This window comes from Psittacula echo (assembly GCF_963264785.1).
Source record: "Psittacula echo genome assembly, chromosome: 13".
NCBI classification, from domain to species: Eukaryota; Metazoa; Chordata; class Aves; order Psittaciformes; family Psittacidae; genus Psittacula; species Psittacula echo.
The window spans coordinates 6,569,285-6,588,246 of NC_137749.1; the positions used below are offsets into that span (position 1 = coordinate 6,569,285).

An 18,962-nucleotide genomic window follows, 5' to 3' on the forward strand; every position below is an offset into this window, starting at 1 on the left:
GATACTTTGATGTTTCAGTTCAAAGTTAGGGAAAGACTGACTGGATCAGAAAACATAAGTTGGCACAGTAATGTGTCAGCCACAGCTTGACGCCACCCCAGCCAAGTTGTTGCATAAAAAAGCCTGGCTAGATTAGGAACACTCATGCTCATAAGCTGAAACATCCACATTAACCAACTAAATCAACCTGTGTATAATATCAATCAGTTAAAAAACCATCCCTAAACAATTTAGCTGTAACGGATATGAAGAGGAAATCACCTTGCCCATCTCTGACAATATCCAGGATACATGGATACGTATAAGTGCACTGAAATAATTTTAAATATTGTTTTCTATTCCACTTCAACACCCTACAATTGTTTTTATACTAAAACTATGCCCACTTGAGGCAATCTGATCCTTTCCTGTGGGGCCTCAAGGTCTATTTTCATCAGCTTGATGAAAGGCAACACTGGCTCCTCTTTCACATGAGATAATTTCTGGCTATTTTGTCCATTTACCTAGAGTGATGAACGGATGAGAAGAAAGAAGGCAGCACTGAAAACAACTGACCACACAAGAGAGACCAAAGAAGGAGAAGAGTCAACGAGGCAAGAAGTAACAGGAATAAGGGATACATGAGACAAACCTCAGAATAGAATTAGTTCTCAAGACCTTGAGGATTTCAGAGACTTCTCCATATGCACCCGATCCTGGCCCTCCTCTGTCTGCATCCACCTCTGGGTTCACTTCCTGAGGTCACTGTTTCAAATTTCAGATTTCCCTTTCAAACGCACACCATCTCCAGAACTCTTTATCTGTCTACAGAGATGAAGTCAAACGCAAGCTCTGCGATCAAAGGCTGACTTCCCTACAACCCAGAAGCCTTTTCTACTTTTCTTCTAAATTAATTTCAGTTCAGATTAAAACATTTCCTTTACAGCATCATTTCACATCACAGATGGGACCCCTGCTTAGTTTTTATTGCTATCAGAAAGGCTTTTTTTTTTTCTCCCTACCCTGTAATAGGTTTTTCTCTCCGTCTAGTCTAGACTTCTCTTAAGCAAGAAACTCCTCAAACCTCTAATGCTTCCCTTGCTTTGAACATCCATTGTGGAAGACATTTATGAGCTTTCCTGGGAGCTGCTTAGGTACTTCAGAGGTCTGGTGCCCACAGCAGAACTGAGCTCATAACTAACTGGTACAGCTCAATGAGAGTGTGGAACATTAAGGCCTGGTGGAGCTGAGCCAGGAAAGGCAGAGGGATAGGAGAGTGATGAGAAAGAATAAGACATGTTGGCAAAAGCAGAGAACAGAAGGTGGAGAAAAGGTCTAAAGACTTGCCATAAAGAAAGGATTTAGGATTGGAAGAAAAGCTGAAACAAAGTAGGAAGCAACATTCTCTGAATTTTCAGCCTCCTCCCTGCCTAACTCAAGATGATTTGGTCCTGCCTATTTGTCTCGTGCACTTGAGTAGCAGCTCATCTCCACTAACCCCGTGGAACACTTCATTGCCAGCTCAATGCACAGAATGCAAAAGATGTCTAAACCCCAAAGATGCCCCAGAAAGGATGAAGCGAGTGCTGCTCGCATGCTTCCAGGGTTGGAAACTGAACAAATCTAACACATACCTCCCTCTGCATCTTGTTTCCATGGCTCTCACCCTGGGGCCTGACATACAACCAGTGTGGTTCCATTTACACCTTCCTTACTCCTTGGTTGGTTCCGTACATTGGAACACCACCAGGCAGATCTGCTGTTTAACCCAAAGGCTGTTGTGAAAGCATCTAGACATAAACAGTGGGGTGGTTAACAGTCAGCCATTCACATTACACTCCTCATGCCCTTCATTACCTGTACTGGGCAGCGGATGCCAGCACTAATGGAGAAAAAATAAAGGATACAAATAGTCTTTACTGAAGACCTCATGTGTCTCAGTTAACAGAGAATTATTGCGTGAAGCCCTCACAGTGACAGAAGCAGAAATTAAGGCATGAAAGGAAGAGGGTTAGTATGTCAGCTCTTTATTAATGTGATAACAAGCGCTAAACAGCACTGGATTTACCAGAGTTGTTTTGAAAATAAGTGCCATTCAGATCGATGGTAAACTATGATCAGTGGCTGCTGTGCCTCTGTACCTAGAGCAGCAATCCACCCCACACACCAGGAAAGCATGAATATCATTCAAACTGGGTTGGATACTCCCTTTTCCTGTACATCACAATTAAAGAAGGTCAATATGCAGCTGGTTGAAAGATTTATCATGCAATCTCTAGCAGGCTCATGGATCCCTGTTTGTTAGGTAAAGGTTTTCCGTCTTGCTAAATCACAGCACTTTGCTCCTATCTAAAAGGGTGTAGACATTCAGCTAATGCCACTGAAGGAGAGTTTTTCCCTGTCTTTACTTATCAAAAGGAAAAGATTACAGGATTTTTAAGCTATCTTTTGAGATGCAATCTACCCAACTCACCGTATCATCACTCCTTTTCTCCTGCTGTCACATTTGCCTCAATTTCTTACTTTGGCTGTGTCTTGACTCATTGCTAGATTTTAAACTAAAATGCTAGATTGCACTATCCTTCCTTTTTCACTTTCTCTGCTAAAAAAGGAGAAACAAAACAGGAAAAAGATCAGTGCCCCACAAGGTATGTAGATGAAAAATTTTTGTATGAAGGTCTAAGAAACATCTTAGTAAGTGCTAGAATTTGTTATTTTTCATGTAGAAAATGCCTTTGACATTTGAAATACCAGGTGGACAACGGGCTATGCTTAATTAAAACAGGCAGACAGAATGGAAAGGGGAGAACTGCTACCACATTTGCACATCACTATCTTCCTGAAGAGATATTGAAAACGGACTAATGAGGGACAAGAAAAATGAACCCCATTTCCCTTAGTGATCATTTTTGCTGTGCTTTCTGCTTAGGACAACCATGAGTAACCTGTGTAAATGAAAGCATAACACAAAGAGCTGCTGCTAAGCACAGGATGACACAAACCTGGGTCCTAATTCTGCTTTCTAAAACACTTCTTTCTTCTGCTGCAGCGCAGAGAACAGGTCAGCATTATGCTACAAGCAAAACGCATGGACCCTCAAGTGCTCAAGAAGCCCAATTCTAGAAATATTAACACTTTTCTCTTATTTATTTAACAGCTTCTTTGCCTGATTTCTAAGTCTAACACAATACTTCCCTGGCCATCAAAAATATAATCTTCATTCTCTTCCTGACCACTTTGTAAACACTTTTTTCTCCTGTAATACCAGTAATCAGAGAAGCACACATTTTAAGGCTTGGAGCCACCTGCCTGCATTGGCTAATCTTGCAAGAGCTGCTTTACCATTGTCAAATCCTTCTTACCAAGCAATTTGCTTCTTACCACTCAGCACTGTGCCTGACCTTCCTTTCCACTAACACACGCCGTTTTCCCTTCTTCTCCTCATTGCTGTTCTTAACATCCTGATCACAGGCATGGTGTGTGATGTATACCATCCATCTCGTGAAGCTCTTGTAATTAATAGGAACAGCCCTTTCTCTTTCCCAGCCTTCTCTCTCAACCTCTGTCTACATTACCTGATTTCTATATGCATAAAGGCTGTCTACATTACCCAATTTCTAAATTCATAAAGGCATTTCTATACAAGTAAAAACCCTTTTCATAACCCCTTCCATTCCAATAACATACATACATTGAGGGTCTATCAGTCCAAACAGTTTGGCATATAAACAACAGATTTATAATAGTCTCTTCTACGTTATACATACACTATCAATTATATATAATAATCAGACAATTTTCATGCAAAACTGATGGTTGTATATTTATAGTTGAGACTATACGGACCTATGCAGAATGTTCACAATGAATACAAACTGTTTTACTTTCATTTTGCAAAACTGAAGCCAAAACAAAGTTTCTCCCTTTAATTCTTTTGCTACAAAATAGGGCATTCCCATACATTTCTGCTTTTGGAGGAAAAAATGCTTCTGTCTTTGAAATTGTGCATTTTGATTAATCATACTATGATTAATTCAGCATAAACCCAACTATTTCACAGAAGCCCTGAGAGAAATGGCCCAAAATGAGCACTAGTCCATGATCTCTAGATACATATAAATATGCATACACAGACTTATATATACACAAACACACAGATGAGTTGTCAAGATATCAAGATGGGGAGACAGAATGTGTGTACAATGCTGCAGAATGAGGGCATGCTTAATTAAAGGGATAACAGTACACAGAAAAGAACAAGTCTACATGTTTGTGACAGTCTGGCCTTTTGATATGTCTTATATTGGAGAGTATTGCAATATTTGATTTTAGATTTAAGAAAACTGAAAGGTCTTAGAGACACATGAAGTTGTATCAGAAAACACCCACTCTATCCTCAAATCTTTTCACATCCTCATTTAGCAATCAAAGATATCATTTTCTTGTTAAAAAATAGAATAATTAAGCAGTGATTGATATTCCTAATATTTATGCATAGGAGGGAAATTAAGGATAGCAGTTATACAGGAACACATAAAGCAGAAAGCATGTGCTGCAAGTCATGCGAGTTACTCCCAATACCTGTGTTGGTTTCCAAGTAAAAAGTCCCTGCAAGATGAAGATCACAAATGAAGCATGGACAGAGTTCAGTACAGTATTACAGCACATAAAGAGCTACTGCCAATGCCCCTACTTTTGTTTTACTTTAGCTGTTTGCCTCCGTCCACTCTTGGGACCCAGAAGGCCTGACACCAAGCCATTTGAAAGCCACTCTGGATGGGTAAGGGCAGCTGGTGCAAAAGGCAGCCAAAGCCCTCTCGCTTCGTAACACACACTAACCCAAACTCCTTCCGACAAAGGAAATCAATACTTCAGTAGGAGACATGCCCCAGCTTGGCACTGAATCTCAAATGAACAAAAGGCCTCCTCCTGCCTGAAGATCACCCCCTGAGCACTGTATCAAGACTCACTTCATTTACTACAAGCATCTGCAGAGGGTATTTTCCCCTCCAGGCCTCCCGCGTCCTTCTTTAACATTTACTGTTAGAGATCAGTAGCCTATACAATTTATCGTACCTGTCAAGGCTAATTTATTCATGCGATCTGGCAGTAATCAAAAGGACTGAGATCGATGTTCCAGCAAACCTTGACATTTATTCATATTCTCAAGTCCCATTTGACCTTGAACTGCAGCTAACTGGAGCCGAACTTGTCAGCACCTCTCTGGGGCTCGCTGGGTCCCGCAGATCAATGCCTCTGGGCTAAGGGAACAACATCAGGGCAACAAATGCTTAGACCACGAGCATGAAAGGCCAAACCACAGAGAGAAGGGTTAGGGAAGATGACACCATTGACCACACAGCGGTCACAGACCTACCAGTCAATCCAGCACGTGCACTGGTGCAGCCTGTACCTGCATGTTGCTGCAGTACAACTGTTCAATGCCAATGAATTTCTGACAAGCAGTAAAAAGGGTGAGGGAAAGGAGTGAAGAAGGAATGCAACTTGTGTCTGCCCGCAGCAGCACGATACCTGATGCTGCAATGCTGTCCTTGGCAGGCTGCTGTCAAACTGGCTCCATGTGAGCCACTCGTGGTGTGTCAGGGGAGGCAAAGGAAGAGACAGAGAATAACTAACATTACCTTCCCTCCCTGGGGGGGAACACAGCCAGCAGCTGGTGATCCAGCCAGAAAGGGCAATGCAGAAGATATATCAGAAACTCTGTGACCAACCAGGTACCTGACAGCTCAATGACAGCTCAACGCGACAAGTAACGGGAAACAAGGAAACAGATCTCATGAGAATTGCTTTGAATGTGCTCAGTACTACTTAGGAACAGGCCTTGGAATTTGCTTATTTCTCTTGAAGCCCTTTACCCTTGTCCTCTCCTCACTCAATCATGCCCTAAAGGAACATAAGAACTTGAAGTGCAGTTCTAACACATGCATGTGCTGCAACTTCCAGTGATCGTTTCGGGCTTTGAATTCAGGATAATCAAAAGGAATTACAATTAAGCCTATTTAAAACAGTGACTCTCAAACATCTCAAGCCTCCTGCCTCAGTTTCCCCTTGGTCAAATGAAGGCATACTTCTTTACCTGCTCCCCCTGAGTGTGCCAGGAGTTACGGGTGTGACACGTTCTGAAGTTACTGAACTGTTTGTTTTTCCCCTAATAGGAAGATATTTGTGTAAACAACAAGCTATTAGAGATGCAGAGGAAATATAAGTGGCATTTTAGGTAGAAATATGCAGCTACAGTTTTACTGAAACACGCAAATAGATTATTTTATTACAGTCAAAACACTTGAATACGTAATACGCAGCTGCACCTAACACAGATTTCACAGGCGGATTTTGATGCTTCTCCGGGTTCTCCTTGGCTGTACTTCTCCTGCTATAAATTCTGTATGTCATATTAAATACAATTTTTCAGTGAAGTCTGCCTTTTCTAAGCCTAAAATACAAACAGAAATGACAGATACACCACTCTGTGTTTGCTTTTTCTGTCTTTTAAATAGCTAACACCTTTCTGTTATGTTGGAAGTTATCAAAGGAAGGCAATTGGCACTTTGACCAATGCATTTGCGCATGTTATGTACACATCTAACCCTGGCAATCTAATCTGGTGTTCATGGAAGAGAAACAATGACATACAAAGATGCAACCGTGATTTGTCTGTATGGATCTAGACTAACTGGAGTACGCAAGCAATGAAACTACATATGGAGCTCTAAGTTACAATAAATGTGCTAATAAAGTATTTCATCCAACCTGTTTCCCTATTTTAACTATGCACGAAACAAAATTTGAGAAAGAATCTTGGAACTTTTTCAGGGAGACTTACGATAGTTTTTTTGAGATATATTATTGGTTTTTGTTTTCTTTTCCTTCCTTCCATATGGGAATGACTTCATTTGTTCATGCAGAAACAGAGCAGGAATTCAGCTCCAAAATAATGATGAAAAAAAGTGCAGAACAATATGGTAAACGGCTATTATCAAGTTCCCAATTCCTGGCAGCCAGTATGATCTAAAGGTATATTACTGCACATATCATGCTTCAAAACACTGCCATGAAACATTCTCCCAAAGCTTTTAAAGGACACTGAGTTAAAGGAAATGACATACCTCTGCAGGATGAGCTTTTAGTTCTGTTGTTATTGTTTGGACAATTGACCACAGGTGTCCTCCTACAACATGAGCAAGCAAATGCTCACTGCCACCAACACTAAAAAGGACAAGATCATAAAACTAAGGCAAGCTTGGGAAAACATTTTAGGGTTTACTTGCACAGGAAGATTAGGTGGCAACAGATGAACAACTCACCTGCCTGCTGTTCTGACTCTGTGCTAAATGCCCAGCATGACCACAGACACTCACACCTGTGTATTTTCTGCCTGTGCTCAGGGATCTGTTCCCCAGCTCTGTGCCCCATTCCAGGCCCTCCATGCAAGGTTTTATTCCTCCGTGAGCCCTTTGAGGGAGAAGCTGTTCCTGCCTGCCACCTTCCTGCAACGTGCCTGGCCAACAGATGCCTTTCTGAAACATTAACTGCAAAGCAAGTAAGAAGAGCTGATCCCCACTCCTTTCAAAGGGCATTTCCTGTCACTCTAGAGATGACAACCATGCCACTCTCTACTGTTTTGCCCACTACACAGGTGATGTTATCACTGCCATTAGCAGATGGGCAAACTGAAGAGGAAGGGTAGGAAACAGACTCCTCAGGATCACATTGTATTCCTCAGTATACAACACAGCCGCCTTGTCTGGGGGCTCCTCTGTTGTGGATATTCCCATTGCACTACACAGACCAGTAAAACCAAATTTATAGGAGACTTGCATTAAAAACTTCTCATTGGTGGCTAAACAGATGCTGCGTCAAACAGAAAACAGTTTGTCTCTTTCACACACAGTGTTAAATTGCCTTTTTTCTGTGTGCTACACACAGTGCAGATAACGATACCATTTTTTGGCACCAAAGGGGGGAACCTTTATTTGACAACAGGTACATGCATTATTTCTTCCCTGTTCCTGCTCCTCAGCTCAGAGGTATCTGTCACACAGGTCAGCTCAACATGCTTTGCTCTAGTGAGGCAACGCTATTGCAAGGGTTGTTATTAGTCAGTTAGACATTTCTTTAGCAGGCTGCAAAACATACCGTAAAAAATGTTCCATTACCTCCCAAAGTTTTCCAGGTAGAATTAAAAGAAAACAGCCTAAATCCCACAACACTTTCCCCCTCCAAACCCACAGCTCATCAAAGATCAGCTCTGTTTTCCTCATGCTCACACAATAAGAACGCTTCCACCTGCCAGGGGTAAGGATTTACATGCCCCTGTTTGGCATCATAAATAATGGTGACTTGAATTTTCCTATATGGGTAACACCTCAGCGACAGATGGCAAGTTATATATCTCAATGCTTACAATCCATCTCCAGACCCTGCACTCACGAATGGAAGATCCTGTAAATCTCACCTCTAAGGTACATTTTCCCACATGAGACGGTTTGCCTGGATCTGTGAAAACGCTTCAGCCACACAGTCACATACAGGACCCTTGGCCACAGCCAAGGAAAGCAGTTTGGACTATGGGTCCCACATCCAGAGACCGCCTCTCCAGGACTTACCCAGGCTGCTAGTCTGAGTCATGGAACCTCCACACAGGACACACTTCATTGCTCCAACTGCAGTAGCCCAGGCTAAAAGGAGTCCTGCCGTGCTAAGAGCCCTTTATGTTTTGCAGAGGGTCAGATTAAATCTCTCCTCCCCAGAGAAACAAGAACAACCTGGGGAGCTAATCAAAAGGTCAATTAGAAAATGGGCATCTCCCTGCTCTGGGAACAGCTGGTATCCTGCAACACACGTATCCTGCAACACAACAAACACTTCTGCATTGCATTTTCTGAGTGGAAAACCAATGTTTTCTACAGCACTTTTGTAACAGTTCTGAAAAAGATGGCTCCAAAAACCTCAAAGTTTGCCTTTTGCAGGTGTGCTGGACCCAGCTAAGGACTGATGGCTGTGCACCTCTGGGTACACGACAGCCCAAGCCAGGCTTTTGGTAACCCGCATCAAAATGTAGAGTTCTACAGAACATTTGGAGTTCTGGATGAGCTGTCATTTTGCAACAGAATACATGTTATAAGAGAAAGCTTCTGACCGGCTGTAGCTCATCTCTAGGCTTCTGCTTCAGACTCATCATTAGGCAAAGTGAAACCTATTTCAATCTCAATGCAATTAGCACAGTCACCTTCCCCACCTTTTTCTTCTCTCTCTCAGTTCACACTTGCCACTGCAGAGGAACCTGTGTCAGATTTAGACTAAACCTGCAGGGAAGTGGCTGAAAAGAAAGCAGCAAAGACTAAGGAAGCACTGTCTTTCCCCAGTTCTTTCACTGTTGATCTCTTTCTGAAATTTCCAGCCTTGTGCTTTTATAATGTCCTAGTACATGAAAGAGTTTGTAACATAAAATGTTTCACTCGATGGAGCATGATGTGATGTTGAAGCCAAATGGCCAGATGCTCTTTCCTGAGCTATTTCCAATGCTCCCAATTTAGAGTGGTTTTAACGGTGTTCACAAACTCTAGTCCTGCACTTTGCTGACAATTTCATGCTAGAGCACCATTGCACCGTGTTCTGATAAAACCACTGCTTTTCATTCAAGGTTACAGTTATCTTCAATTTAATAAAAATCAAAATATAGAGAAAAAAGGCACACTGTCATTCAACGAAATTGCAGCCAGGTTGCAATTGGATTATCTCCCCTGAAGCGAGACTGTGTGTCCCATTTAGAGTGCAATTAAAGACTATGTAAATGGTCTGTTCAGAGAAAAACCCAAGCACCCCAACTTAATTGGAATGGGCTAAGCGCCCATTTTCACATTCTCCTCTTTCCTATGGGAAGACCTTTTACAAGGAAAATCCTCCTGTTTGAATCATGGTTTGATGTCACAATGTGAACCCTGGCGCTGGCTGTCACATGGAATTCAGCCTGTCCTCTTCATCTGCTGTTACATGGCTTCCTTGTTTGCTGACAGCAGCGCATTGTTTTGGTTCACTGCATGAAGGCACAAGCACCACTTACTGGGAGGATGCGACTGCAAAGCCAGGACCAGAGTAACCAGAGCTGCTAACAGCTTTCTCCAAGCTGTTAGTATGGTTACTGGCACTCACACGCTTTGGCAATGGGGCAGCAGTGATTCATGGTGACTTCAGACACTTCAGGGTTCAGCAGCCTAGGATTTAATGCCTGTGTGAGTGTCCTCACTTACAACTAAGCCTGCCTCCTTTTCCAGACACAAAGCATTATTGCTATATATAAATGTCAAGCCTAATCTCATCCTGTTTAAATCAATGAAACTCTGCTGGAATTAAAAGACGCTGAACATTTAGACAGGCTGAGGACCTGGCTCATCTTACATGCACATCACCATAGAACAGACTATTCCAATCCCTACTTTGAAGAGGGAAAGGAGCTGCGAATTAATGTAATCCAGGCACCATGAATTCAATCCTTTCATGATTTCTTAATGCTTGACTTTAGAAGCTTAACATTCTTTTACCTTAGAAAATGCCCATCAAAATCTTAAATTAATCTGGAATTGGAAAAGAGGACATTCTTTATTACTTACATGGCTTATCTGGAAGGCGAAACCTAGGAAATTTATCACAGAGATCTTTGCAACCTATGATAGGGCAACTGCCAGTAACAGAAGATTACATTCTTGAAGGATTTTGCTTAGGCAGTGCAGAGTTCAGCGTAGAACTGGTCAGAAACATTTTAATGGCATTTAACTTCATGCTGAAAAGACAGATTTATCACACTCCAGTGTGAGCAGGCATGTCCAAGGACAGAGCACGCTACTATTTCAGATGCCACCAATTGTGTGTTTGGTTAACATCATTTAAATGACTGAACCTCTTCAAACTAAACCTCATTCTTTTAAAACTTCTCATTTGAAACTGAATTAATTTTTACTAAAAATGACAATCAAGATACTAATGAAGGTTTTTGATTTACTGAAATAAGACATTTTGATTCAGCTGTATTTTTGTACAGTTTTCACTTGTATTTTACCACAGCATGTCACAAAAACCCCTGTCATTTTGAGAAACTCTCCAGACTGGGGTCCCTACTTACCTCTTAGCTCTAAGACTGGGAGCCTGGCCTCACAAATCACACAGGGTTAAAAGCATTGTCCAAAACTGAGAATTAAAGTTTGCTATACATAAGCCTTGTGACATTATTATGACAGCATTCCAGCCCAGAATCTGCATTCAAAACACTGACTGCTCAAAGAAATCTAAATCTCCTTAGCTAAAGGTAATAAAATCAAGTTAAGAACTCAGTACTCAACAATCTACTGTTAGCATTTCTTTTTAGAGAAAATGCAGCTCATCTGGTTTTAAAGAAAGTAAAGCTGGGCCATAAAGCATAAGTTTGGAGAGTACAATGATTCGCTTGTGTACGCAAGTGTTAGGTAATGACTTTCATTTCCTCATTTTGAGATTTCAGTGAATCTGCACCACGAGTTTTTCCAGGACACACAGTATTTCTTGCCCAGCTCAGAGGTGGGACTGCATTTCTGTACACACAGCCCGTGCTTGAGTTCAGCTAGGCAGGCTGGCCACCACAGCGAGGTAATCACAACAGCAGAGAGCGCAAATGAGCCAAGCTTTTATCCCATTGTCAGGCAGTTCTTTTCCGGCCTGATGAACTGTGCCATAACACTGCCGGTTCCCAAAGCTGGCCAAAGTTACTGTGGACACATCTGCATGAGCCAAAGTCACAACTAACCGTAAGCACTGAGTTGTCACTTGAATTCACCATAGAGATGATTTGTCACATGGGTACCTAAGGACATCTCTAACTGATTACCCTGGCCAGGACCTCTTGAACAGTAGGTTTAAGATACCTCAAATTGGGTAAGTCAGCTGTTTGTGTGTGTGTTGGTTTTATGGTTTGGTTGCGGGGTGTCAAATCCCTGAGTTAACACTCATTCATCAGCTGATGCAGATTCCCTCCTTTGAGGTGTATCACAGTGCCACTGAGAATACAGTAGTACGGCCAGTTGATGCTAGCCATAAAAAAGCTTAGCTTTCAGTTGTCAGTGTGGTAATGTATTTTTTATTTAATTTGTTTGGATTCTTAATGGTGGCAGCAGAATTTAATTTGTCCTGGAGCATCCTTTAAAATAAATGGTTCATCTCTTCCCACCCACCATTACAGTTGATGGGTACAAAATAAAATGAACAGCAATTCATTCACCTTATCACTAGAGCACCAGAGGAAGACAGAGATCCTTAGTGCAATGATTAATGACTCGCTATAAAAAGATGCATCGTAAACTGATTGTATTAGGTTAAATCATAAACTAGGCTTTTAATGTTTATATGAACCCTTTATAAATAATTGTGTTGTAGCTCCCACTAGGAAAGGAACTTTCATGACACTTGCAAACAATGCAATTTCTTACAGGGTCATAATTTGGGACCCTCACTTAAAAGGATCCCTGTATTCATCTCAAGCATTGCTTCAATTTCTTTAACTATTGGGACATCTCTCTGTTTTACAGGTCAGAAAGACCATTTGATGTCCAGGAGCAGCGAAGATGAACATGATCTATACTGAGTTCAGGGTGTCTTCTTCAGGCACAGACACATCCCACAGCTTTGCTGCAGGGAAAGTACCATTGCTTTTCTTTCTCTCTGCCTACAGGTTGGGAGGTGAACCACAGCTGGAATGAAAACAGGATATGAGGAGGCAGAGCAGCAGTGTGGTGCTTGCCTGAATGCAGTTAAGAAGCCAAGTTGCCTGTGCTTCTGAAGGGCACCTCATCCACAGATGAGTCAGCCACGATTTGACTTCATAAATTCTTGTCCAAAATCAGCTTTTAGGTGCTCACAGACAATTCCCATCAACTTCAGCAGCTGGTTGGTGAACACACAGAGAACAGCACCATTTGTCCATAACAGAATTCAGTCCTGTATTTATCCATCTTTCACTGAAACTGTCATCTTTGAAAAATACAGTACAAGAAGACATTAGATAAGTGTCCATCTATTCCTCACTATCACAAGCCTGCAATCATGTCCATCTCCCTTTCATTTCCCAGAACAGCTGGTGCTTTTCTCAAACAAACCAGAATCTCCTGAGCTTGGCAAACAGACACTGGCTTCACTGCAAAGCTACCCCATTGGGATAATGTCGCAGCTCTAACCAATATGAAGGTTACTCATAAAATAACATGAGTTAAAAAAGAGCATTTTCAATAGATGTGGTAGCTCCAGTCAGTTTAAGCACTGCTTTGTCAACACAGAAAATCACTTAGGCTAATTATTTAAATATTTCCATCTATGGAATTTAGAAAACAGAAAAACCAACAGTTGAATACCCGAGATGATGATATTTTAATAAACAACAGATTTAAGGGGGATTAGCTGCATTATCAAACAGTATCCTCCCAAATCAGCTCATCAGTTTCACCAACTCTCCCTGTTTCATTTTATTAAAACAATTTAAATGAAGGTTCATTAAATGCAATGTAACATCATTCAGACACTCCAAACCTAATCCCTTTTCTTTTAGTAATAACATGATAATAGTTTGCAAAAAAGTTTGAAGGATTATTGCTACAGCTATTTTAAATGGGGGCTGTTTTCAAACACATGCCACCACTTCCCTACATTTTACTATTTCTTATTATATTATTCCTTGGTCTTTATTCGTTCATGCATTTATTCCTTCCCTTTTCTGTGTTTCATTGCTCCACACAAGCAGAATCACACACGGGCACCAGCATCCCTCTGTGCATGTGTAGGGATACGTCAAATACCTCTGTCAGTGCAGCCAGGCCTTGGGAAAGGAGGGATTTTTTGTGACTTACTTTGAGATTCTGGAGTTAAAAAATTCACAGTGATTTTATAAATATCCTACAGAGAAGGGAGACGGTTCCTGTGCATTTTCACACTGTTAGTTTCTGACAGCTCTGAAAGACACACAGCAGGGGATCACGCATAGGACTTGCAAATTAGGAGGTAGACACTGTATATTACTTACCCTGCTAGATCCAGGCTGAAAACAGAGTAACAGATCCATGCTACGGACATACAGCTTATTTCAGACTGAAACCACTCATAATCCTGTACTTACATAAAGCTTTTTAACAGCATGGTTAATTATGCTTTATAAGGCAAAAACCCCAAACACTGCCATCGCCCACAACAGAAAAACCCCACAAAAAATGAGAGCTGGTCTCTCGATCCCAGGTTTCTGCAGACTTTAACAGGTTCCCTACCCCTAAAATCCTGCCCTCAATCACTTCAAACCCTTGTCTCTTCAAACAAGTGCCATTTCATAATCCTATTAAAACCTTTGCCTCTGTTTACCAGGAGCCCTAATCGTACTCAGCAAGTTCTTCTCGCCTAAGGAAGAGCGACAGCTTTCAGATTTCTTAGGAGGCTTATTCATCAGCTACGCCAGAGTTTTGCCAGAGTGTTCAATCTATTCTGGGAGCAGCCATGTGGAAAAAGTTTCAAACAGCACAAAGCCCTGCACAATGATAAAGGAAAGCTCACACAATCCTGGTAATAGCCTGACCCTCTTAAGGAAAATTGGATGATTTGTGGTAGCAGTTTTTCTGTCCCCTATGTGAATTCTGCACCTTAAACTATAAGCAGTGTATTCACACAGTCCCATTACAAACCCTATCCCTCCTGCGATGCTGGAATAACAAATACACATCCATATGTGAAAATAAACTCTCGCCGCAATGACCTTCTTCCGCAGCCCACTGGTGTGAAGGAGTTTGTAGCGATTTTAGAAGAAAAGAGTCAGATAAAGAATGGACTAATTTGATGTTCAGTGTTTCACCATGAGCAGAATATATGCTTTAATGAGCACATTACATGCACCAGGGACGTGTTACTGTGAAGCAGGGAATAAAGAGTAAGGGAAAAATAATTAAACAGTCAGCTTTATAATGAGGAAACTGTGTTCATGCAACATTAAGTGGCCTCATTTTCAAGTGCTAAGCAAAGACATGTTCCTTGGACTTCAGAAGGACTTGCTGGCAAGTACCACCTTAAAAACAAGGGCAAGGGATCGCAAGTATCAAACCTCCTGTAAGTCCAGAAGCACAGGGTGGACTCATGCTGTCCCAAAGTCATTGGTCCACACTTTGCACTTACCTACCTGACAGGATCAAATACCTGTAACTCCTCTAATTCTGTAAGGAGGAGCCTGAAAGCTTTAAAATACCACAGCATTCATCATGCATGCTATGTAGAACGTTAGAACTGGCCTTAGTTTTCAGTTGGTACTGCATGTGCTAGACCACAAATATCAGTTCTCTCAAGGCCAGTAAGGCCAGGAATATTCATTTATTGGGACTGTCAGTACCAGACAGTCTTGCAATATCACTTACTTTAGTGTAACTGAACAGTGTATTCTGTTGGGCCACACGCTCCCTGTCTTTATTTGCAAACAGACACAGCACAAAGTCTCTTCTTTGTTACTCACCCTCATGCCTAATTCAATGTTTTCTCCTCCATAGACCTCCATACCAGGGTCAAGCAAGCCAATCTCACCAAAATACTCTCGGTCCACTACAAATGAGCATCCAATCATGGCTGGTGTCCTGCATGGAGAGATTACAGCAAGAAATTAGGTTGCTTATTAGCTACCACAGAACCCACCTCATAACAAATGTACACAGGCAGAACAGTTCTTAGTCTCCAAATTTACATTTTAAACGTATCTATTAGTGTGCAATCACATTCCACTTCATCCCCCAATGAACAGAGGACCTTGTGGGACCAGAGCCAACTTAAACAACTAGCACAGTGTCAGGCACACTTGGACCAGCTGCCTGTGAGACAGACACAAGATGCAAAGTGAAGTTCTCCAGGCGTGTAAGTGAAGCATCAGGCTGCTTTTCCTTTGTTTTCTAGACACAACCTCTGTGCTGGAGCTAAAGTCCGCCACCATACAGAGTAGCACAAGAGCTAGACAACACTTTGAAGATTAGCACAAGAAAACCCCATGAGCTTTGTCAGAAATGAGAAGTCCCCGTACCCGTATATTAAAAGTAAGTGCCTGTCAAGAGCCATGGATCAATTGTGGTAAGAAGTCCAGCAAGGGACTTCTGGAGTCAACTCTGGCAGATAAATTTCAGCCTTTGTGAGGCTGTTCCATGATTAACATTTCTGTTTTTGCTGAGGTCAGCCTTCAGAAAAGGAAGAATTTTCAGATGAAGAGATTCTGCCCCCAGACCAATTGGGTGATTTCACATAAATCATTTCCCTTCTCTGAGCATAAATTTCTGTATGTTTAAAACTATGGTTCTGCTCTCCTTTACAAAGCAATCTGAAACCTGTCACTGAGCGTGACATGAGCAGCACTACATGACAACGCATTTTGAGATCATTTACTATAGGAACACAAGCATTATTTCAATGCAATACAAGCTAGTGACATCTGCAGTTTTCATTTCCCCACACATTCTCTCTATCTCTGGTTTGGTCACAACACCTGCATCTTCAAAATTCAAGGTAGGAGCTAGGTTTTGCTACAATAGCCCACAGTCAAGAAATACAATTAACTAACTTTAAGGTGGAAAACCAACAAGAGCCTGCAGCTCCATGTTTGACTTGCAACTCGGCTGCAGGTTGCATAGTGCCTACTGCAAGATTATGGGTGGCTATCCTGAAGTCACATCTATGGGATGTACACCAAGGCCCTGGGGACAGCCCCCCCCATTTTAGTAGGATCCTGACAGGCCAGATTGCTGAATCAGGGAAATTGTAAAGTCATTTGAGAAATGGAACACTTCTGGAGCTGTCGTAAAAGAAAACTTGTGCTCCCTCTTGCATTGAAAGGGAGGTGATTTTTAGGCCATCTGGCAGATACAACATCATTCCTAACAGTGCTATTGTAAAAAGATATCAGGAAAAATCTAGTTTATACCTATTTTCTAGTAGAATACAGAATGCCCAATCTATGGCCCAAGCTTATATATATACACCATAAAAAGACCCTAAGGAAACAAAGATGATGGAAAAGGTCTAAAACCTATTTTAAGAAGTCTCCCTTGTAATGCACTAACATTATACTGTCACTATCAAGTCTCTTTTGTCCCAGATACCTGCCTGTTTCATCAACTTGTACAGAAAGCCATTCGCAAGGTATTTGCCCATGACATCTGAGAAACATATTTATGAGGCAGTTTCATACACATGTGAAAAACTGCCCTGGCTGAGAAAATGAACACATTTTTTACCCATGGATCCCCCCGGTAGCAGCAGGCGGCTGCTGGAATGATGCTATCACACCAGGTCCTTTCTCTCATCAGCAGCTCATCATTTCTATGGGAGGAGGTTAAAAAGGTTTTGAAAATAACCAGCCAAGATATGGTCACAGAAAACAATTCTCTGCCCCTGGGCCTAATGCACACCCCAGCATTGCAGAACACAGCCCAACCTAGGGCAGGAACTGTTTGGTACCCTTGAAAAGGTTCATTTGCTGAAGTACTTACCTGTAATGGGCTCTGCTGTAGCACTCACATTACTGGTACTGCTTCAGCATCTCCCTTTCTCAGTATGAAAGCCATTGCAACCACTCAGATCATTAGAAGCCTATGCTGCAGTGCACACTATCCCTCTCATGTTTTCGCTGCATAATTGAAAAAGGCAGTTGTTGATAGAAGCACATTTGATTGGCACTGTTCCTGACAAAGAAGCTGAAATACCTTGATAAACTCTCATGTTCCACCCTTATAGAGTGAGATACATTCCCTGGATCATAAGCTGAGGGGATACAATTCAATGGCAGTTACACAGGCAAGCATCTGTTGTTATACAGATGACTTTGGACTCAAGCGGGTCTCTCAGCCAGACCCCTGCACCCATTCAGTCAAAAAGGCTGGAGGAAACTGAGGCCACCTGTCACAAACCCTACAAAGAAATTGCAGCAGGGTCACCACCACTTCCATCTTCTGTTGATGCATACTTTTATAAATCAGGATCTTTGCAGGATGGATGGCATTTAAAGATTCAAGTTACTTGGTAAAATGCATCTTCCTGCTTATAGTTCTTAGACCATACCTGAAGACAGACTTGCCTAAACAGGCTGAGAGCTCAGGACCAGACATATCCAAGATGTACCCCACTGTAACATCCTCCATCACTGACAACCATATTTTAGGCTCGCAAGAAATAAATTTGGTATAAAAACCGAAATAAAAGAAGAACATGACCAAGGAAAGGGAATTCAGTGGCTGTGAAATAAAACGAGTCTCTGAGGGAATATTTAGGTATTTCTTAAGTGTCAACCATGATAAGGAAAGGGGGGTGAGGGGCAGAAACACAAGACACTTTCTTCATTTTCCTTCTGATGTATTCAAAGCTAAACACAGGCTTCACTAGACAAAGGCCTGAGCATCACTGCTTTGCAAAACTGAGCTGCTAGTTTGGCCTTTCCAGGCCCTCCCTCCCCAAACCCTCTGGAGGCAGCTCCTTACAGCAGTAGGATGCTCCCATGAGGATGTTTCTCTTTCCTTCCTAATGAGGAATGGTACAATCAGGCTTTGCAGACTGCTCTCAGGTGCTGAAATCTCCCTCTGGGGGATGGATTTTTGCAGCTGTCGGCTCTGACCATTAAAACACTGACTTGTTAATTGAATGGGGGTGGGAAACAGACTTTAGATGTAACTGCATAATCATCACTCACAGTGGAATGCCACCGAGGACTGCCTTTGCGTCTCCCTCTCTCTTTTCTAGCTGTTATTTCTTCTCATTAGACATATTCAAACACAGACTCCACAAGCCTTCATGGCTTATTCAGAAGAAAAAGAAATGTTTTCACGAATGAGCAACAACAGCAGTGCAATGGCAGAAGGAACCACATCAAAACTTGCCACTGTCACTGCCTTTTGCTACCTGAGTTTGGCTGCCTGCTGCCACTGCTCTGCACAGAAGCATGGCTG

General features: G+C 41.9%; 1 protein-coding gene across 1 annotated transcript in view; it reads right to left on the bottom strand.

Moving 5' to 3' along the window:
- Nucleotides 1-18,962, bottom strand: part of GALNT9 (polypeptide N-acetylgalactosaminyltransferase 9) — a gene marked incomplete at both ends in the record, with an annotated part of 137,171 nt that overhangs the window by 48,765 nt on the left and 69,444 nt on the right. The window contains one exon of the mRNA XM_080628617.1: nt 15,500-15,617. Within this exon, the coding sequence (XP_080484743.1) occupies nt 15,500-15,617 (118 nt within the window). The remainder of the gene's footprint in view (nt 1-15,499; nt 15,618-18,962) is intronic.